The following is a 22,823-nucleotide window of genomic DNA, read 5'->3' as shown; positions in this document are numbered from 1 at the left end:
TTTTTTATTTTGTGACAGGGTCTCACTAAGTTGCTTAGGGCCTTTCTAAGGTGCTGAGACCAGCCTTGAACTTGTGATCCTCCTTTAGTCTCCCAAGTTTCTTGGAATATAGCCATATTAAAAGTTAAAGCATGAATTTTAGCTGAGTGTGGTGGTGCCACACACCTATAGTCCCTGCATTTGGGAGGCTGAGGCAGGAGGATCACTTGAGCCCAAGATTGGAGACCAGCCTGGGTAACATATTGAGACCTCATCTCAAAAACAAAATAAAACAGATTTTTTTTTTTTTTTTTGTACCAGGGATTGAACCGAGTGGTGCTTAACCACTGAGCCACATCCCCAGCTGTTTTGTGTATTTTTATTTAGAGAGAGGATCTCACTGAATTGCTTAGAGCTTTGATAAGTTTCTGAGGCTTACTTTGAACTTACGATCCTCCTGTCTCAGCTTACCTGGGATTATAGGTGTGCACCACTGTGCCTTGCCATAAAACACAGATTTTAATACACCTATGCTAAAACAAATCCTCTGCCCCCACACAGCTAGAGGTAAACAAAAGAGTGATTCAACATGAAAAACCAGTCTCCATTTTGATTTGATTGAACAGGCTTGGTTGAAAAAGTCTTAATTCTGCTCATATTATGTAATCTTGAGCAGAGATTGTTGTCATAGACCCTTACAATTTAGCATTTTCTCTTCTTTGCCCAGGTGTACGATCCATAGCAGAATTTTTGGCAATATCTAAGTCAGAAGAGACCCAGGAGGAAGTGCAAGTTCTGTTGGATTCTTTGGTCCATGGTAATCCCAAGTACCAGAATCAAGTGTATAAAGGTCTAATAGCTTTGCTGCCCTGTGCGTCCCCTAAAGCTCAGCAGCTGTCCCTGCAGACACTCAAGACTGCCCAGGTGAGCCAAAGCTGCATGCTCCTGTGGTTCTGATTCAAATGCAGTGGTCTTATAATTACCTTCCGCAGTTGCACTTCCCATGGGCATGAGAAACAGAGCTCAGCCTCCCACAGCATGTCTGCTGTTCAATCAGCATCACTTCCAAAAGGCCAAGCCAGGGCAGAGAGTTCATGTCTCCCAGCAGAGTGATTTGTCCTGTTTACTTAAGGATCAGAAAGATGCTGGCAGACTTAAAAATGGTTGAGACAAGCAATAAGGATGATGAAAGGACTGGAGAAAAGATTAAAGGCGTCGATTTGATAGGGAGAGAATCATGGTGCATTTGTAGAAAGCATGTAAGTGAAGAGGCCAGATCTCCACTGTTTGGAAAAGCTCCTTTCTTATGACTTCTGCCCCTCCCTCAGTGCCCTAGAATGCAAGTGAATTCCTATGTAGGGCATGGTGACCATGGGAAGACACTGTGCCTAGTAGGGAGGGGGACATGGTTTTGATTTGAGTCATCAAAAGCTGTCAAAACTGCTTCAGATGATGGGTTGGAGGCAGGGAGACAAAAGGAGCAATGGCAGAGATAACAAGGCCTGAATGGTGGCAGTGGCAGTGGGAATAGAGATGACCAGGTTGGATAGACATTTATGAGGTAGAGGGTGTGGGACTAAGGGCAGTGAAAAGAAAAGGAGTCAAAGATGACTCCCAGCTAGATGCAGTGGTGCACGCCTGTAATCCCAGTGACTCGGGAGACTGAGGCAGGAGGATTGTGTGTTCGTGGCCAGCCTCAGCAACTTAGTGATGCCCTAAGCAACTTATCAAGACCCAGTCTCAAACCAAAAAGGGCTGGGGATGTAGCTCAGAGGTAAAGAGCCTCTGAGCTCAATCGCCAGTTTAATAAAAAATGACTCCTGGCTTTGAGCTAAGACAGCAGAGTGAGTTCTACAGCCCCAAGAGAGATGGAGTGAAAAGGAGAGATCAGTTTGACTTGGAAGAATTAGGTTTTGACCCAATAAATTTGATGGGCTTGGTAGTTTCCAAGTGCCCCATTTGAGGAGCAGGCCAAGCTGGCTGCAGAAGACAGAATTGGGTCACTTTTTCAAAGAATACTGAACCACAGCCTCTCTCCCACAGAATTTGACAGCTCTCAGGTTACCCTTGGTGTAATGCTTCTTCCTCTTAAATGCCCCAAGTGATTCTGAGTCCTAGCTCAATTGAAGAATCACTGCCCAGAACAGCTGGGAGAAATACCCACTGGACAGTGAAAAATAACGGTCTGAAGCTCCAGAGCAAGACCCAAGATGAAGATGTCAGTTTAAATTTCATGAGCAGAGAAGTGATAACTGAAACAGATGTAAATAAGATCCCCAGGCAGAATGCACCAAGTCAAAAGAGAACAGAAGGGACACCAATCCCCAAGACTTAAGATGAGCTGAGGGGGGAGAGGCAGCAACATGTCTCTGGTTGTCATTAGTATTCCCAGCTCCCAATAAGTGCCTCCTACACACCAGGTACTTTTAGGAGCTGATTTACCATGTCTCTTTCAGTCTTCACAGTAACTGATAGAGGCAACATGGGACAAGTTTTAAAAGGTAGAAAAGAAGCAATTTATTGATTCTGCTCATATTATGTAATGGGTGAGGTTCCTGCGAAAGAGAAGATCGTGGTTGAGTCCCACTCTCCCTTGTGTCCTCCCTTCCCCAGCCAAGAGCACAGACCTTGTTCCTATACCTCTATCAGGTGGCCAGCTATCTTCGACTTTGTGCGTCCTGAGCTTGAGGGTTCAAAGGTAACCCGGGCAGATCCTCAGTATGTTCCTGGCTGCCCATCTCTGCCTCTCTTCTCTATGCTCCTAGGAGGGCCTAGGCCCAGTGACTCACCACTGCTGTCTCCCTTGCTGCCCCTTTCACCCAGGTACCTGCCTATTAGGAAGTCTGAGTTTTGTTTCTTCTGGGTGTATAAGACCTAACATATACACACTTTCCTGTTGTCTGTCTTGTCAGTCCATCATTGGAACCACACACCCCAGCATCGTGGACTGTGTGCTGAAGGTGCTAGGCACGATGCACCTGGAAGTCCAGTATGAAGGTAAGGAGGACTCCTCTGGGTAGCCCAAGGTGGGCATGAGAGCTAGGTAAAGTACCTCTGGAACAATATCTCTTAGTCACAAAGAGCCTTGTTGCTGAGCATCCTGGATAGCCTTGACAGATGGAAGACCCTGGTTGAGTACCAATCAGCAAGTTACCTAGAAAATGATAGTCATACTCCATGCTTCAAATCAGCCATATGGTGCCTTAATGTGCCTGGGTCCAGAGTTGGCCTTTGTTCCCAGTCTCATGTGGCATTTCCCCTCTGAACAGAAGTTTCCCTGGACTGGAGGTATAGAGCCTCCATCCCCAGCAGCACAAAAAGAAAAAAAGAAATCACCTGGGGAATGTCCTTCTTCTAAGAAACTACATTGACTAATGATGGTATTAATAAGTTTTCATGTATTGAATGCCTCTATGTTCCAGCGACTTTCCATACATCATTTCATTTAATTCTTAAAATAACCATAAGAATACAAAGCCTGATATGAAACAGTTTTTCAAATGTTTTCCAAAATAACACATACAAGCACAGAGAGGTAAAGTATGCGTCCCAAGATTACACAGATCTGGATTCAGACTAGATCCATCTGACCCTAAAGCTTATGCTTTTGACACAGAATTCATGCAAGGCATTCAAAGAATCTCATTTCCTTTCCTTTTCCTGTCATGGTTCAGAGAAGGGATTCTGTTTTTAACAAGAAGGGTCAAGGAAGAGTTCACTGAGAAGGTGGTGTTTAGACTAAGCCTTGAAGATCGGAAAGGATTTTGGAAGGTAGAAAGGAGCAGAGCAGGGCATTCTGGGAAGGGGAATGGTAGAAATAAAGGCATAAAAACAGGGAAGTGCAAGATGTGGTTGGGGAATGACATCCCATTTGGAGTATTTTTTTAGAGGCAGTGTTGAAATTGAATGTCAGTCATTTTCCTTTCAGTCGTGTTATCCATTTTGTGTGTGTTTGACCACTGCAGCTATGTATGGGTGTAGCCCTTGTATGCTGAGAAGTAATGCTGTGTCAAAATTCACTGATAACCAACTGGAGCAGAGCACCCTAGAAGCTGCCAGTAAGGGGGTAGAGTGGTAGAGGGACCTAAGTAAATGTCAGAGCCAGCAGGAGGCAGAGTTGCTGGCACTAGAGCCCAAGGGTGACCTGGCAGTGGAATCACGTTAGGAAGCTTAATCCAACAAACCCAAGAAGACAAGACTGGGTGGCACTGAGAGCTTACCACACCACCTCCACCTGGCAACACAGCCATCCCATTATTTCCCAGGGGAAGCATTTTCTTCTCTAAGTCCTTCCTGGACCCTGCCTTTTACCCCCACTCCTCCCTTCAAACCACTCTGCCACCCTGGCCTCACCAGTAGTTCCTCCCTCTATTGGAGCAGTTATCTCCAAAACCGTAACTGCCCTTTACATAGATATGCACAATTTCGGTGGGACTGCCATGGTTTTTATCTTTGCATCCAAGCATGTGTTTGGCCTCCATCCCATACTTGTTGAGCAGGTGAGGGAATGCTGCACGTCCACACTGCATTAGTGCTCCCTGCTGAGTACCCTTCTGACCAGACCTCTGAGCAACTTCCGGGTAAAAATGAGGACCAATGCATCTCTTTTTTCAGCTAAGGTCTAGAACACAGTGGGTACTCAAATAGAGGTTTGTTAAATAAATTTATGAAGAAATGGTCTAACTTCAGTTATGCTGATGAACTCCTCCAGATTTGGAACTGGCTCTGACCTCTTCCACTATTGGCTCAGTTTAGAGCCCCTCTGCATTTATTCAGTAAGTACTAACACTGTATATATAACCCAAATATAGAAGCAGTGGAAGCATGAAGCTTCGTCACTTCTTTTTGGATTGAATGTCACCTCATGTGATAACAGTGAAACTGTGTACCTCAAAATAATTTCATGTTCCCAGACTCATAACAGGTGCTCAAGAAATGTCAGTTGAGGGGCTGGGGTTGTAGTTCAGTGGTAGAGCACTTGCCTGGCACATGTGAGGCACTGGAGTTGATCCTCAGCACCACATAAAAATAAATAAATAAATAAAAGTATAAAAGATGAGATTAAAAACTTTTAAAAAAGGTAAAGGGGCTGAGGATGTGGCTCAAGTGTTAGCGCACTCGCCTGGCACATGCAGGGCGCTGGGTTCGATCCTCAACACCGCATAAAAATAAAAATAAAGATATTGTGTCCACCTAAAACTAAAAAATAAATATAAAAAAATAAAATAAAGAAATGTTGGTTGAGCTGGGTGCAGTGGCACATGCCTGTAATCCCAGGGCCTCAGAGGCTGAAGTGGGAGGATCACCAGCTTCAGCAACTTAGCAAGATTCTAAGCAACTGGGCGCCAGAAAAGAAAAAAATGTCTGCTGATTGAATGAGTTAATCTTTTTTTTTTTTTAATCAAATACTTCAAAATAGTTTAACCCAAATATAGAGAATGTGTGTGTAGTCATTGTCCACCAGGGGGAACTATTTCACTCCATCAGTGAGAGCTGAAGTTAGGGAGAGACCAGGTAGTTTCCTTCAAAGGCAGGGAAGGAGGGTTTGACGGGCCGTAGATGTGGTTCTAACAGAGGGTGAGAGAAGCCGAGGTGAATTTCTCATAGTTTGAGGACACCAAATTTCAAAACCTTGGGGAAGTCCCCAGGATGATGGTAACAGAGTAGAGGAGAAACCTGTGACCAAGAAGAGTCTGGATGGCAGTGATGAGAAGGCAGTGGATGGTATAGGTGAGTGGACTGGCCTTAAAAGGGTAAGGTAGGGTTTGTTTTGGTTTTTGACTATATACATATTAAATATCCGTGGTGTGCCAAAGACTGCCAGGCATTGGGGTTTTGTTTGTGTTTCTTTTGAGAAGGAGAAAAATAACTGGTTTAGAAGGATGACAGAAGGAGGGTGTCCATTCTACCTCCTATGCTGGAAGGGCATGGGGGAGGCCTGCTGCCTCTGAGAATGCAACAGAAAGTAGAATTAATCCCCAGGGAAGGGTGGAGGTGAAAACAGGTGGTGGGAAGGCTGAGGGGCCTGGTCTGTTAACCCTTCAGTGCATGTCAGCCATGGAGGGGCCAGCCGATGGCCTTGCCCCCTGTGCATCAAGAACTCCATCTTCCCACCCCCAGGTCTACCAACCTCCCTGACCCGCTCCTGTGTCTTCCCTGTTGCTCTTGCAGCCACCTCTTTTGCTTAGACTCTTGAAGCCCATTTCCTCCAGGACTTTCCCTCCTGTCATTAGCTCCCCCTTTTCCTCTGGCAGAGCACTCCACTGGTGTGCAAATGTGATCTGCATCCCCCATCTTAAAAAAGAACCCCTGGGGCTGATCCAAGTCCTCCTTGGGAACCTGTGGACTAAGGAATATTTAAAACATAGGTCCCAAGACAGGCACAATTATAGTGTTTGAAGATGTACACCCTTCCTTGACCCCAGCCTCCCCTCCCGCTCTTCATTTTTCCATTTTCTTTCTCCTTGACCTAATAGACACTTTTGGCCATTTGTTGGCTTCTGTGGTGCTCTCTCTCCCTGTTTTCCTCCTGCCCACTAGTTTCTCCTACTTCTCCACCAGACTGTTGGGTCAACCTACTTATCATCTCTTTATCTACACTCCCCACCCACCACCCTCAGGGCCTCACACTTGTTAAGAATGTGCTCTACCACTGAGCTATATCCCCAGCATTTTATTTTTATTTTTATTCATCTATCTATCTATTTATTTATTTATTTTTGGTAGCAGGGATTGAACCCAGTATGCTTAACCACTGAGACACATTTTCAGCCCTTTTTATTTTTTATTTTGAGACAGGGTCTCACTGAGTTGCTTAGGGCCTTGCTAAACTGACTTTGGACTCGCCATCTTCCTGACTCAGCTTCCTGAGACACTGGGATTATAGATGTGTGCCACTGTGCCTGGCCCAGCACTTTTTATTTTAAGACAGGCTCTTGATAAATTGCCCAGGCTGACCTTGAACTTGTGATGCTCCCACTTCAGACTTCCAAGTAGCTGGGATTATAGGCATGCACCATCATGCCTGGCTCTTTATCTACATTTTTTTTTATCTTGCTCCCTGAGTGATTTTGTCTAATGTAAGGGCTTTGAATAGTATATAAATGCCAATAAATACCATAAATATAACAATATAGATCTGTATCTCTGGCCTGAAGTCTCCATATATCTCTAATAGAGATCTCAAATTAATGGCTACTAATTTTCTTCCCTCAACCTGTTCTTCTTCCTATTATTCTCTATCTCATTAAACAGTACCCATCAACCCAATTGCTCAGGTAAAAACTTTAAGACTACTACCAAATCACCTTCTTTCTCTTACCTCCCACCCCAGGCCATCCTTACCAAGTCTTATAGGCAGTATTTCCACTTTGCTTTTCTTTCCCCACTGTGATTGCCCTCATCTAAACCACCATCCTCTCTCCTAATCAATCTTCCTGGTTCCACTCACTTCTGACCCCTATAATCTGATCTCCTTCTGCAACCAGAATGATTATTTTAAAGATACAAATTAGGGACTGGGGATAACAATCAGTGGGATAGTGCCAATGTCTTGGCTGGGCACAAGATCACGAGCCACTCACAGCTTTGTAGATTCAAACAGCAATTCTTTATTCCTGAACTCACACCGGCCTCTACACACGTTCTGGGGAAATCCCAGTTCTGCTGCCGCCCCATCCACCTACTCCACGAGGCTTTCTTCCTAATACTTTTTTTCTGAATCTCACAAGAACTCAACGGGAGCTCAGGTAGCAGGAACGCCCTATTTCCAGCAGCAATAATCTTCAACCTCCAACTTCCCTAAAACCCATATTGTCTTAAACCGGGAACGCCCTAAACCCAAGGACCGGGATACTTCCTCAAACCTGATCAGCTCTAAACCCGGATCCGCCCTGGTCCTTGAGCAAGGTCACCTTACATGCAATGTCAACAGCGAAATTCCAAGGCAAGTCCATTTAACATGGGGTACGCTGGCAAGGAAATTTCGATGCATCATTCCTACTTGGCAATGGCCCTCAGCAGGATAGTGCATGCTTCACATGTGTAGGGCCCTGGCACGGAAGATTCTTCTCCAAGACCTTAGACTGATGGACAAATATAAGCTCAGATGTCACCTTTGAGACAGGCTTTCCCTGACATCTCTCTCTAAAGTTTCCCTTTTCCTCTTACCCCCCACCTCGGTGTCTCCAGCATGTAACATTATTTACCCAGTTTTTTCAGCCCAGTGCTGGTAGTTAAGGAAAGACTGTATGTCTAAAGTGACTCTGCATTTCTTTTTTGTGATGTTGGGGATTTGAACCCAGGGCCTTGTGAATGCAAGGCAAGCACTTTACCAACTGAGCTATATCCCCAACTCAGCCCTTCATTTCTGAAGAGTTCTTAGTGCTAAGGAAGAAGGCATGGAGAAGAAGGAAAAGAAAAGTTTCTTGGAAGAAGGAAGGAGATGGTAATTCCTCTATAGCAGAGGATGGGTCTTCTGGTGACCTATTGCTTATAGCAAACCACTCCAAATTTAGTGCAATAAAACTACCACTATTTTATTACACTTACATATTCTGTAATTCAAGGATTTGTACAGGGTACAGCAGAGATGGATTGTCTCCCCTCCTCAGTGTGTGGAGCCTCATCTCAGAAGATAGCAGGGGCCATAGCTGGGACTAGAGTGAGGCTAGCAAGATCAGGATCATTGATTTTCCCTTTTGCCTCAGGATTCAATATCACACTCGTACTGATCCTACCTTCACTTCACATTAGGAGATGTTGTTCATCAATTTTTTATTTTTATGAGGACCTTATTATAATTTATTTTGATTTCTGACTTTTTGCCCCCCCTGCCCCAAGTTCTGCAACTAAGGTAAATCCTGGCCTTGGGTAGCACAAGGAGACTGGAATCATTTGGAGGCTTGGAGGTAGCACCTGCATGTGGCCTCTTTCAGTAGCCTTGGCTTCTCATAGCTTGGTGGCTAAATTTGAAAAGGGAGCAACCAAGATGTTCTAGTGTGAAGCTGGGAGGCCTTTTTTTAATATTTATTTTTTAGGTGTAGATGAACACAATGCCTTTATTTTATTTATTCATTTTTATGTGGTGCTGAGGATCAAACCCAGGGCCTCACATGTGCTAGACGAGCGCTCTACCACTGAGCCACAACCCAGCTCCTAGGGGGCCTTTTTTGACCTAGCTTCTCAGTCCCATAGCATCACTTCTGGCTCAGATTCTAGGGAAACAGGTAGACTCAACACCTCAATGGGAAGAAGGTTAAATACTTTTGTGGACAAGTTTTAAAACCACTGTGGTAGGATACGTCAGACCTGAGAGAGACATGTGGTGATGGCTGTATGTCTGTCCCTGCGATAGGCTTCTCTCGCTTCCTTTTCCTTCCCCTTCTCAATATCTTAATGCAATTTCCTGAAACATTTTTGTCTGCCAGAGCAAGGTTCTTAAAAATGAGATCTCCTTCACACCTGTGTAGGAGAAAGGGCAGGGAAAGAAGCACTGGGTCACATCCAGGGAAGGCACCCTGCTCTCCAGTCCCCCTGCAGGGGATTCTGATTGTCATTCTTGTCATATTCTTCACTTTGAAGTGGAAATAACTAGGGAAAGTGTGCTGGCTCCCACATCACCTGATGTCTAAGCATAGTATTAAAATTTTAGAAATTCTTTTAATAATGATCCCATTGAACATAAAGTGAGCCAAAATCAAAAATAAGGGGGGACTTCTCCAAAGCAGTCCTGTCTAGAATTTATCTCCATTTTGTAATGGTTTTAAAGTGAAAAATGCTCCCAAGGAGAATTTCTGTTTCAGGAATTAGTGGTAGGTGGGGACTTAATCAGAACTAGCATCCCAAACAGCAGAAGTCACCACTCATTGGCCTCCCTGTCTAGAGAAGAGAAATTTCATGCATTGGAAGTATTTTGGAAAAAGAAATTAGTGAATTAGTTTGGGAATTTAAAGTAAGCGTGCATGTGTGTGTGTGTGTGTGTAAATCTATTGATATCTTTTACAAATGAATTATTACCTAAGGAACATAAAAATTACTATGTATGACTTAATTAGAAGCAGAATAATTTACTGTAAATTAGTTTGCCAAATGCATACTTACCAAAAATCAGTTGGCCAAATGATCAATTTGCTGAGTGGCCAATTTACCAAATTACTGAAGATAAAGTTTCCTTTAAATATTTGTAAAGTTTATTGCAGCCTGTATTGGTTGTCTAATGAGTCCTAAAAGATCTGGGAGAAGCCAGATTTTCAGGATTCTTAGGGGCTTCAGACTCCTCTGGCCCCAGCACCCGCTCTTTGCCCTTTGTTGGCCTCTCGTCTCCCTTATTTTAAAACAAAAATAAAAAAAGGCTGGGGATGTAGCTCAGTAGTTAAGCACCCCTGGGTTCAATCCCTGGTACAAAAAGAAATCATTAATTAAAAATAGAAAGAAGTTGCACACTGTCACTTCTGTTGTATTCTGTCAACCAGAAGACAGTCACTAAATCCAGCTCCTAGTCCAGGAAAATTAGGCTCCACTTCTTAAAAGGAATCATACGAAAAACTTGGACACATTTGAAAACCACCATACCATCTAATAAAATTTGCTAAAAGTTTAACAAATATGTATAAGAAATAAGTTTGTGGTAAAAAGGAACTGTTTGTGGAATTGGAAAATGATCATTTAGAGAATTTTAAATTTGTCTAATTGACCTAGAACTTGGAATTCATTTGACTTACTAATGAAATGATTGTGTTTTATACATCAACCCCAAAGTACAGCAGTGGGGTCAATGGCTAAGCAAGCTACTGCATTCACATAGTAGAACCCTCTAGAGACGTTGGTGACCAAACAGGACAGACATGGGCAAGAATGTGTGACATGTCTTTCTCCTGCCCCTTAAAGGCCTGGGGAGACTCTGGCAGTGGACAAAAACCTCATTATTCATTTTCCTTAGGTTATTGGTTTTGGAAGTTGCTTTGGTTCTGAAATTAACCACAGATTTGGTTTACCTCTTCATAAAAGCACCTTTAAAATTGAGGTGAGATTCACATAACATAAAATTAATCATTTTAGCTGAGTATGGTGGTGCACACTATAATCCCAACAACTCAGAAGGCTGAGGCAGGAGGATTGCAAGTTCAAGGCCAGCCTCAGCAGCTTAGCAAGCCTATCTCAAAATAAAAATAAAATGGCTGAGGATGCTGGGGTTGTGGTTCAGTGGTAGAGTGCTTTCCTAGCACTTGTGAGGCACTGGTTTTGATCCTTGGTGCCACATAAAAATAAAATAAAGGTTAAAAAAAGGTGGGGCTAAGGATATAGCTCAATGGTAAAGCACCCTGGGCTCAATCTCCGGTACAAAAAAATATATATTAACCATTTTAAAATGAAAAATTAAGTGGTATTTAGTACAATCACAATGTTGTACAACTACAAATTCTATCTAGTTCAAAAACATTTTCATTTCCCCAAAAGGAAACCCTGTACCCATTAAGTAGTTACTCTCCTTCTCCTCTCCTCATCCCCTGGGAACCACCAATCTTTGTTCTGTGTCAATGGGTTTATCTATTCTGGACATTTCATATAAATAGAATCATACAGTACATGACTTTGTGTCTGGCTTCTTTCACTAAGCATGTTTTCCAAGTACTTCCACATTTTAGCTCCTGTCAGTACTTCATTCCTTTTTGTGGTTGAATAATATTCCACTGTACGGCTATACCACACTTGGTTTATTCCTTCATTCATGATGAAAATTGGGCTCTTTTCACCTTCTAGCTATTGTAAATAATGCTGCTATGAACATGCATGTATATGTATTTGAATACCTATTTTCCTTCTGGGTGTATACCTATGAGTATAATTTCTGGCTAATACAGAAATTTTAACTTGTTGAGGAATCTGCCAAATCATTTTCCACAATGGCTGAACCATTTTATATTCCAACCAGCAATATATGAGGATGCCAATTTGTTTGTTGTTGTTGTTTGAGACAAAGTCTTCCTATGTTGCTCAGGCTGGCCCCAAATTCCTGGGTTCAGGAGATCCTCTTGCCTTTGCCTCCTGAGTAGCTGGGACTACAGGTACCTGAGGGTTCCCCTTTCTCCATATCCTCACTAATGCTTGTTATTATCTGGGGATTTTTAAATTATAGCATCCTAGTTGATAAAAATTGCATTTCCCTTATGAATAGGAATGCTGAACATCTTTTCATCTGCCTGTTTTCTTCTTTTTGAATTTCTTCTTTAGAGAAATGTCTAGTCAAGTCCCTTTTCGATTTTTTGAAATTGGGTTGTTTGTCCTTTTGTTGTTGAGTTGTGAGAGTTACTTAACAAATATATGGTTCCTCTCATTATGCAAGTTGACTTTGCAGGGTTTTTTTCCAGGATTGAACCTGGGGCTTCATACATGCTTGGCAAGTGCCCTCCCACTGAGCCACACCCCAGCCCCATCTTTTCACTGACTTGATAACTACTCCACTGGTTGGTTTTTGAATGATTTAAGTTTCTCATATATTCATTTATCTATTCCACAGGAGTTGACACGAAGATGGGCACTGAAATGTCTAGTAACAAAGGAAACACGGCCCCTTCTCTCATGGAGATTTGATACGTTAGAAATAATAGTCATAATTAGTAATTGCCACTAAGATGACCCAGATGACCATAGGCCAAGCACTGTTCTAAGCTCTTTAATCATCTCATACAATCCTCAGAACAACTGAATGAAGTAGGTACTGTTTTTATCCCCAATTTACAGATGAGGAAACTGAAGCACAGAGCAATTAAATGGCCTGTCCAAAGTCTCAAAACTATAAGTGTGTAAGTTGTAAGTCACACCCAGGCAATCTGGCTCCTGGGCCGCCACCTCACCACCACAGCATCCTTCCCCTCAAGTGTTAGCAGAACAGGGCTTTCTTCATTTTTACCAATTTTGAGAAGCAGACAAAACCTAAAGATAGCTGGGGAAGTAGCTCAATGGCAGAGTGCTTGCCTAGCATGCCCTAAGTTCAATCCCCAGCACTGCAAAAATAAAAAAAATAAAAAAACCCTAAGGACAGACAACTGCATTAATATTACAGTAAACCATTTTTTAACAATTATGTTTCTTGCTTTGTGCCTTTCTCGGATTAAGCATGAACCATAGGAGCTTTGGCCTCAAAGAACCTTGGACCTTTGCTTTGCTCCTCTGAACTGACATGACAGCAGTTTCATCCCTTCCTGCTGTGTAAGAGGCCACCTGTCCTGTGTAACTCCACTGAATCACAGTCACAAAGCTATAACACCAAAAGAGAGTTTTAAAAATTTTTAATATTTGTTTGTTTATTTGCTGATTTAAATACTGGGCATTGAACCCAGGGGTGCTAAGCCACTGAGATATATCCCCATCCCATTTTAATTTAATTTAATTTTATTTTTTGTATGTTGAGACAGGGTCCTGATATGTTGCTGAGGGTCTTGCTAAGTTACTGAGGCTGGCTTTGAACTTGCCTCAGCCTCCAGAGTAACCGGAAATACAAGCACATACCACCACCCTAGCTTTAAAAAATACTTTTCATGTTTCAAGATTGGGCTCTAGACAGGATATGGTGAAAGACAAAGCAGAACACACAGGAATCAGATATAGAATATAGTTGGTCTGGAAGTGCAACATACCAAACATTCTTACTGGTGTCCTGCTAGAAAAGAAGGCAAACCTCTGTGGAGGTGCAGTTCTCACATGTCACCAGTAGGTGGCAGTCTTGTCTGGAAATGCACAGTAAGAAACAGGACACTAGTTTTCCAAGGCTCTAGTAGAAAAGAATTAGTATAGAACAAATCTCAACAGCACTGGGAGCGTCTTGGAAATGGCTGCATGTGTAGCCAACTTCTAAATTTACTCCATTCTCTCTATATGTTCAATAATCTCAGTTTATAAAATGAAATGACAATACACAGATTAACAGGGAAAACCCATGAATCTTATTAAATGCCTAAACACCGGAGCCATGCACAAGATGGCTGAACCTTATATAGAACTAAAGAAAGGAAGAGTGGCGTGGCCCATGGCTATGAGGGGAAGGGAATGATAGCAAGTTATGGAACATTGAAGGGAGGAGGCAGATAGAAAGCAAGGGTTTTCTGTTTATGCAGAAAAAGTCTCCCAGGCAAGAGCCACCTGTGATGTTTTCTGTCTGACCAGGTGTCAGACTTCCAACCTCTTTTTCTTGTGAAAATATCTTTCACAATCAAAAAGAGAGGTATCAAGTGCTGGGTCTTATGGCACTGGTTCAGCAGTTCTGGAGGCTGAGGCAGTTTGAGGCCAGACTTAGCAACTTAGCAAGATTGTGTCTCAACATCTAAATAAAAAAAGGCTGGAAATGTGGCTCAGTGGTTAAGTGACCTTGGGTTCAATCCAAAACAAAAGGAATACCCATAGTCCCCAGATGCTGTGCCATTTTAAGGCTCCTCTGCCAAAGGAATACTAAGCCAGCTGCTACAGCTCTGTCTCCTGTTCACTGTGATCTCCTGAGCAAGTCATTTGTTGATTTCTTCATCTATTCACTGAGGGATTGCACGGGTGAGCATCGAAGTTTCTTCTGGTGCTGACAGACAATGGACTCCATAGTCCCTCTTTGAATTGGAGCAATAAGTTTTTCCTCTTGCACTCAAGTTTCCATGGAGTGTGAGTGGCAAGTGCCCTGCATCTGGATTGTGAACCACTGCTTCCTCGGCACTAGCACTGTACCAGCACATTCTCAATCACTGTTGGTGAATGAATTCTTAGCTTCACCAGACATGAACTCTCAAATGCTCAAACCCGGGCTGGGGATGTGGCTCAAGCGGTAGCGCGCTCGCCTGGCATGCGTGCGACCCGGGTTCGATCCTCAGCACCACATACCAACAAAGATGTTGTGTCCGCCGAGAACTAAAAAAAATAAATATTAAAAAATACTTCTTAAAAAAAAAAATGCTCAAACCCTTCTGATCACACTCTCCTCCTCAAAAACTGTCATCTCTTCCTTCACAGCACTGCACTCTCCTGGCTTCCTCCTACATCTGGAAACTGCTTCTCAGTCTTTACATTCCTCTCTCTCTACCAGCTCCTTAGGTGTCGATATTTTTTCTCTCTCAGCTTTCAATCCCAGGTCCTTCCTTCTCTTTGTTTGCTATCTATGACCTCTTCTTCATGCCCACAGTTTTATTACCACCTATAATGATAGAAACGATGGTAGCCAGCATTTATAAACTGTGCATTATGTGCTAGGTATTGTTCTTGCTCTTTACTCATTTAATCCTCAAAGCAAGCTGATCACATAGCTTGTTGACTCTCATTTTTACTCATTTTGTGGACAAAGAACACAGTGACTGAATGACTTCTCTGCATGTCAGACTACTCTACAAAATTCCATACCTATGTTGCCACTTGCCTTCTGATTATCTGCCCTTGGATGTCACCAACCATATTTCGAACCTGACTCCTGATATTCCAGCTCCAAAGCATTTCTTTCCCTCAAGGTCCCAATCTCAGTGCAAAGCACTGAGATTTTAAGCCACCCAGGCTTAAGATGTGGATAATTGCCATCTCTTCCTGCTTCTCACCTTCAACCAACTTCTAACAAGATCAGTTAGTTGTCTTAGTTCATTTCATGTTGCTATGACAAAATACTGAGGATGGGTAATTTCTAAAGAAAAAGTGGTCTACTTAACTCACAGTTTTGGAGGCCCAAGAGCAGCATGGTGTCAACGTCAGCTTCTGATAAAGGCCTCATAGCAGATAGCATCATGTGGTGCGAGAGTGTGTGAGAGACAGATGTCACATGGAGAAAGGAAGCAAAAATGCCGACAGAAGCCAGGCTCACTCATTCATAACAACTGTTCTTGTGGGGACTAAACCACTCCATGAGACCACAGCATTAATTCCATAACAACCCAATCACCTCCCACTTAGGCTCCACCCCTTAAAAATCCCAGTGGCTCAGGAGGCTGAGGCAGAGGGATTGCAAGTTCCAGGCCAGCCTCAGCAACTTAGAGAGGCCCTCAGCAACTCAGTGAGACCCTGTCTCTAAATAAAATATAAAAGGGCTGGGGATATGGCTCAGTAGTTAAGCACCCCAGTTCAATCCTCGGTACAAAAAAAAAAAATACCAGCACTTTTCAGTACTGTTACTTTGAGAAATTAAATCTCCATGTGAGTTTTAGTAGAAACAAACCATGTTCAAACCATAGCACCAGTCGATTTTTTTTTTGTGTGTGTGTGGTACTGGTATCAGGGACATTACCAGTGTCCAACTACATCCAGATCTTTTTATTATTTTATTTTGAGACCAGGCCTCACTAAATTGCTGAGGGTGGCCTGGAACTTGCAATCCTCCCGCCTCACTTCCCGAGTTGCTGGGCTTAAAAGCGCGCACCACCACTGCCCAGCAGCACCTGTCAACTCAGGGTCATTCAAATCTGGTCCTCCTGCTGCAATTCGGTCTCTACTGCTGCAATTCAGATCTTTGCATTGCTCACCTGCACTGGCCTCTAACCTGATGACCATCTTTCCAGCATGGTTCCCACACACAGTCTACTTCTAATCTACCAACACAGTAGACCAGTAGAGCATAGTAGAGGTAGTAAATATGGACTTTAGAATCAGAATCTGGTTTTTTTTTTTTTTTTTTTTTTTATGTGTGTGTGTGTGTGTGTGATGCTGAGGATTACACCCAGGGCCTCGTGCATGCTAGGTAAGTGCTCTATCATTAAGCTACTTAGCTATTTGATGTGGCAAGCTGTTCAACTTTTTGTTTCCTTTTAAATGGAAAAAAAATGTCTGCCCTATAGCGTTATTGGCACATGCAAAGCCCTTCAGAAGCTGGGGCTGGCCTACCTCCACGGGCTTAACTCTTATCCCATGACTGGACACCTTGTATCCCAGCCAGACCTCCCTTCCTTGCCTGGTCACAAATGTGACAAAACACTATCCCACATGCACTTACCACATTCCATCCCCTCCCTTCTCCTCATGACTTTCTCAACTCAAGCATCACCTTCTACAAGAAAACCTCCTGATTCTCCACTCCCCTCCCCACATCCCTACCAACCAACCGGGCTTCTTATAACACTGTATCACAAATGTCAGTTTCCTTACTGGTACCCAAATTACTATGAGATGCCCTAAGAGCAGGGATTGTATCTTGGTCTTCTTCACAGCCCTAGCATAGAGGAGATCCTCAATAAGTATTTCAGTGGTTAAATTAATGAATCAATGAATAAGTCAGTGACAACTTAAGTTTAGGACAGTTGGGTATAATCAGCACCATAGGCTTTAAGCAAACCTCTCAAAGATGGTAGTCTTTTGTACCCTTGCTTTCTGAATGAATCTGCTATGCTTAGCCACTTGCACATCTGAAGAGTTATAATGACTGTGGTTCTTTTTTTTTAAGAGAGAGAGAGAGAATTTCAATATTTATTTTTCAGTGGACACAACATCTTTGTTTGTATGTGGTGCTAAGGATTGAACCTGGGCTGCACGCATGCCAGGCAAGCGCGCTACCGCTTGAGCCACATCCCCAGCCCCATGACTGTGGTTCTTGTAGAGCATTGGACAGGGACTAGCACTTTCACTGTGGGGGTAAACAGTGACAGCTGTGAATTTAAAAACTCAATCAGAAATGATTCAGTGAGTAAATCTTCATTTTTTCCAAGGAGCTCCAAATGGTACATAGTATAAACTGAATAGGCAGAAGTAGATATTTGTCTTCTGAAGTACTTGGGCCTGCGTGGCCAGAAAATGCTTTGTGAACAAGGAAATTCCATAAAAATATCTTTGTCCATTCATTTCTAGATCTTTTTCTTTTTTCTTTTGTGGTACTGGAGATCAGACCCAGAGCCTCACATATGCTAAAAAAGTGCTTTACCACTGAGCTACATGCCCAGCCCTCTCATTCATTCTTTTTTCTTTCTTTTTTTTCCCCCTGGCACCAAAGGTTGAACCCAGGGGAAGCTTACCACTGAGCTACATCCCTAGCCTTTTTTATTTTTTGTTTTGAGACAGGGTCTTGCTAAGTTGCTGAGGATCTCATTAAGTTGGCAAGGTTGTCCTTGAACTTGTGATCATCCTGCCTCAGCCTCCTGAGTCCCTGGAATTACAGGCATGTGCCACCTTGCCTGGCTCATCCATTCATTTCTACCCTGAATGTCCACCAAGTCATTTCTTGCTGCAGGAAGATCTCTGTTAAGCACAAGCAGACATTTTTCCCAGGGTGCCCTGGCACAAGGTGCTACCAGCTTTGCCTGGATAGAGCCCAGCTGCTAATGAGAGATATACTGCAGATGACAATCAAGTATATTCAAACACAAGGAGAAACCAACCCAAAATATGAGCTGCACTAATTCAAGAGGAAAGACGAGATTTTGTAACCAAACTACAGCAAAACTAATGAGAAAGATCTGGAAGTTTCAAGCACCAGCCAGTGCAAGCTGGGGCCACCAAGCAGCCAGGCTGCAGTTTTGTCCAGAGAGATCATTTGGGGAAAGCCAGGGAGGCTAGGTGTGCTTTGCACCTTCCCAGGGCTGGTCCCTTTTCCTCATCAATGTTGCTGGATCTGTGATTCCAAATTATAACCATATCTGAGCAACCAGATGAGTACCTGGGATTGCAGGGGCTACCCTGGAAGGCATAGATGAAAGGGGCAGCCCTGAACAGTGGCAGGAAGGACATAGAAGTGTTTCTGAATGAAGCAGCTGTTTCTGAATCAAGGAAGTCCACAGAGAGAAGGGGCTGCCCTGGAAAACTCTTTCCCAGATTATCCCCAAACACTGGAAGGAGTAGTACGGGATATCCTTGAGGATTTTCCACCTGGGAGTGAATTTTCCACCTGGGAGGACAAAAAAAAGATGGGCTTTGTGTGGGGCTTCAGGAATTGAGCTGGTGTACCCCACAGCTCTGGGTCCTGAGGATGGATGGGGGCTCCCAGGGTCCGGCACAAGGGCAGGTTTGTGGAGGCAGGCTGGTTCTATTGGCAGCATTTCTGTGACTTTCCTTAGACGCATGCTCCAGTCCAAAATGGCTCCTCCTTCCCGCCAGAGTCTACCAGGAGGCTGCCCCCTCACTCTTGTGGCATTTGCTGCTGTCAGTGTTCAGCAGCCACATAGGAGAGTTGAGTGTGCAGAGCGCAAATCACAGGATGGGGATGTTGACTGCCTCAGTCTCAGAGCCTCCATCTCAGCGACCACTGCTTTGATAATAACAGGCAATAATGGTGTCCTGACACAGTGATAAATTGCCAGCACATGTTCATTATTAGGCACCATATGTTTGTTTGAGTTAAGCAAATAAAGTCGCCGAGTGCTGAAAGCAGTTCTTTTGGAGACCCAATCTATGCAGTCCCTTTCACTGGTCACTTCACCAGGTGCCTTGTGCCTTCCACTGTGGAGGGAGGGTCATATCCCTTCACCTTTCTGTTGTGCCTGGCTCATAGAAAGCGAGTGTTCATAGAGTGTTGTTCATTTCTCAGCTGGCAAAGAAGTATGAGGTTCCGACTTTAAAGAGCTCTCTTAAAATTGGCCCTTGGGCTGGGGTGTAGCTCTGGGATAGAGCACTTGCCTAGCATGTGCAAGGCCTGAGGTTCAATCTATAGCACTGAAATAAAAAAGACATTTAAATTTAAAAATTATAAAAGATAAATATGTAAATAATGTAAATATGCGCACACACACACACACAAAATGAGGCTATTTGCTGATTCAGAGAAATGAAGCCACAGGAATAGGCAAAGTCAGGCATGGTGGCACATGCCTGTCATCCAGTGGTTCAGGAGACTGAGGCAGAAGGATCACAAGTTCAAAGTCTGCCTCAGCAACTTACTGAGGCCCTGTCTCAAGATAAAAAATTAAAAATAAAAAGAGCTGGGGATGTGCCTAAGGGGTTACGCACCCTGGTACCAAAAGAAGCTCTGCTTCATTATGGCTCCTATCTCTTCCTTACAAAAATATTCAGTCTTCTCCCATCTTCCCAGATGTTCCCATAGCCCTCTGCTGACCCCTTTTATAGCATTTGTCACCATACTGTTAACGGCTTGCCTGTACAGGCTCAAGGAAGGTTGGTTGAGTAAACGAATTCACTCATGTGCAGCTCCTGCCAGGACAGGCGTGCAGATGCAGTTGTGTCAAAGGCCAAGCAAGTGCTGGAAAGAGTGAATGACTAGGAAATCTCCAGGAAAGCCTGGCAGGAAATTCCCCTCAATAAATTCTAGTCCCCTCCTTCTTTCTAACCAAATTTTTTGTTCCATTTGCTTCCATCTCTCCTTGTGCACTTAGGCAAAGTGCTTTACCTCTCTGTGCCTTTTTTCCTTAAATGTAAAATGGAGATGATAGTCATGGTGGTAAGTGATTATGGTGTCTATCAGTGGAATGCTGTATGGCATGAGCCAGGCAAAGGGCTCATGATGGTTAGAGAGATTCTCTACATGCTGTCTATCTTGATTCCTCCCCCTTCTCATTTGATGCCTCACACCCACACACATTTGCTTGCTCTCTCTCACCCCTTGTCCTGTTACCCAGCACAGCCAGGCTGCATGGTACTTGCCTGTAGTCCTAGCTATTCTGGAGGCAGACTTGGGAAGCTAAAACAGGAGGATTAATTCCAGATCAGCCTGGGCAACTTAACAAAAACTAAAAAGGGTTGGGGATGTAGCTCAGTAGCATAGTTCTCCAGGGTTCAAGCTCCAGTTCCTCAAAAATAAATAAGAAAAACCCAGGCCCTCTTCCCATAGATTCCTCCAAGCCTAAGGCAGCTCAGTTTTGTGGAACCTCAGCCTCTATGGCCTCCTTGCTGAGTGAACTCACTATCTAATCCTTGCAACCTCCTTGGGTTGCTCTGTGAGTTGTGAGACCTCCCCAACCCCCTCTTTAACCAGGAGGACAGGAATGAGGTGGCACCTTTCTGGCTCCCCAAAGGTCTGGACGTGCTGGGCAGTAAAAGGCACTAGAAAGTGTTGTCAGAGAGGACAGGGTAAAGGGAAGTGAGATGATTCAAGGGACTCAGCCTCTTTGATGGGGTGTAGCCTCCTGCCTCTCCATTGTCTCTGCCCTTCTCCAGCCATTGAGCTGATAAAGGACCTGGTCAACTACGACGTGCGCCAGTCGCTGCTCAGGGGCCTGGTGGCACTGCTAATACCATCAGTCAAGGAGATGTCCAAACTGCAGCCCAAGATCCTCACTGGTAGGACCCCCTCGGATGAGGCTGCCTGGTGGAGGGAGGGGGGCTCCTTCCTCACAGCCCCTTGCTCTCCCAGTCTCCCCGATTCTCCAGCTTACCACCCACCTGCCAGTGTTCTTGCAGCAGGCCGCGGCCGCCAAGACCATTGGGTAAGCGGGCAGTGGGTGGGGGTGGCTGTAGCAAAGCCAGGCCAGGGGCTGCGGATGGCCTGCATGCCTGGCGGCACCTGAGAGTCAGAACCTCGCGGAGCAACCTGATAACCCTGCCCAGGGTTCTGGCGCGCGGAGACCTGAGCACAGCTGAGGAGATGCTGCACATGCGCGTGGTGCACAGCCTGATGGCCGCCATGGGCAACACGGACCACAGCAACAGCCAGAGGCTGGCCAGCCTCACGCTGGAGGTGAGCCCGCGGCGGTGGGGACTGCAGGGCGGAGGTGCGGGCGCTGGCGGTCACGGTCACGGCGCCCCTCCCACCCGCCGGCTGCAGTTTTTCGTGCAGACCTTCCCGGTGGTGGAGGAGCACGTGCGCAAGTCCATGGGGGAGGAACTCTACCAGCTCTTCCTTGTAAGTGCTCCCATCCTGCCTGGCAGGTTGGTAGGAACGTGATGGTACCCCGACCCAGCCCCCCACACAGAGTGGGCTAGGTTGCCCCCGGTTGGGCTCTCCTTCCGCTTCTCCCTTTCCCCTAAGTACCCTTCCAGTCCGGCTGGGAGCTGACCCCACCTGCAGCACCACTCTGCCCAAGCCCAATTCAAGAACACTCTGCCCTGGTACCGTAGCTGTGTCCATCTCATTGCTGTCCTCAGATCCACGGTGAGGATTTGTACACGAAAATAGATAGCATTCAGGCAGACATCTTGACAGCCAATGAAGTCGATGTTGCCAAAGGTGAGCAACAGCCAGGGACCTGGAGTGCAGGTACAGCCGGCACCCAAGCTCATGCTCACCTTTGCTGCCCACAGTGTTAGAACTTTATGGAGTCCCCAACAGCAGCTCGAGCGTTGTACTTGACCCTGGTGATCTGAATCAGATGACTTACATCACACACTTCACGGAGGCAAAGGCACAGGAGGATGAGGAGGCGGAATCAAAGGAGTAACAAACTCGCTGTGGCAAACCAGGAAGGCCAAGGTTGTGTGGCAGGGAAGCCTGACAGATGGCAGGAATCTGGGGTCAAGTGCAGGGTGACTCTACTTGGCTCCAGAGGAGGCTGGGGTTTATGCATGCAGTGGGAAAGAAGGAAGGTTGCTGGCTGAAAAGGGTCTAATAAAAAGTCTTGATATCTGCCTGTTCTGTGTGCTTGTGGAAGGGGGAGGAGATCAGCAAGAGCTATGGTGATGGCTTGGAGCACCTCTGCTTACCTAGTTAAAAATCAGGTCCCTGTTAGGTAACTCCACTTAGGCCTGTAATCTCAGTCAGGAGGCTGATGCAGGAGGATTCCAAATAGTAGGTCCATGAGAGAAGGGCCACCAACAGCCTGAAAAGTTAAGGGCCTAGCCTGAATAGAGTCCTACGCCCTCCTCCAAGACATCATATGTACCTGTTTTTTCCCTACCTCTATGGTTGCTTCTTATTCTCTTTTGCTGACTCCTCTTCTTCAATCCAGTCTCTTTTGGGTTGGAATGAGGTGAGACTCTAACCTGGAGCCCCTTCTCCATTCTCTTTTACATCCCAG

General features: G+C 44.7%; 1 protein-coding gene across 1 annotated transcript in view; it reads left to right on the top strand.

The window, feature by feature from the left end:
- The window catches only part of ARMH1 (armadillo like helical domain containing 1), a gene marked incomplete at its 5' end in the record, with an annotated part of 31,941 nt that extends 9,370 nt beyond the window's left edge, over positions 1 to 22,571 (top strand). Inside the window, 8 exons of the mRNA XM_081307549.1 lie at positions 707 to 903; positions 2,892 to 2,976; positions 21,028 to 21,150; positions 21,224 to 21,296; positions 21,418 to 21,547; positions 21,635 to 21,712; positions 21,955 to 22,036; positions 22,111 to 22,571. Of these exons, the coding sequence (XP_081163675.1) occupies positions 707 to 903; positions 2,892 to 2,976; positions 21,028 to 21,150; positions 21,224 to 21,296; positions 21,418 to 21,547; positions 21,635 to 21,712; positions 21,955 to 22,036; positions 22,111 to 22,247 (905 nt within the window). The 3' untranslated portion in view covers positions 22,248 to 22,571. The remainder of the gene's footprint in view (positions 1 to 706; positions 904 to 2,891; positions 2,977 to 21,027; positions 21,151 to 21,223; positions 21,297 to 21,417; positions 21,548 to 21,634; positions 21,713 to 21,954; positions 22,037 to 22,110) is intronic.
- Positions 22,572 to 22,823: the final 252 nt, after the last annotated feature.

The sequence above is a fragment of the Spermophilus citellus genome (assembly GCF_964194105.1).
Source record: "Spermophilus citellus genome assembly, chromosome: 9".
In the NCBI taxonomy this organism is placed as follows: domain Eukaryota; kingdom Metazoa; phylum Chordata; class Mammalia; order Rodentia; family Sciuridae; genus Spermophilus; species Spermophilus citellus.
Note: the sequence above shows the minus strand (reverse complement) of the source record. Positions and strands in the feature narration are given on the sequence as shown.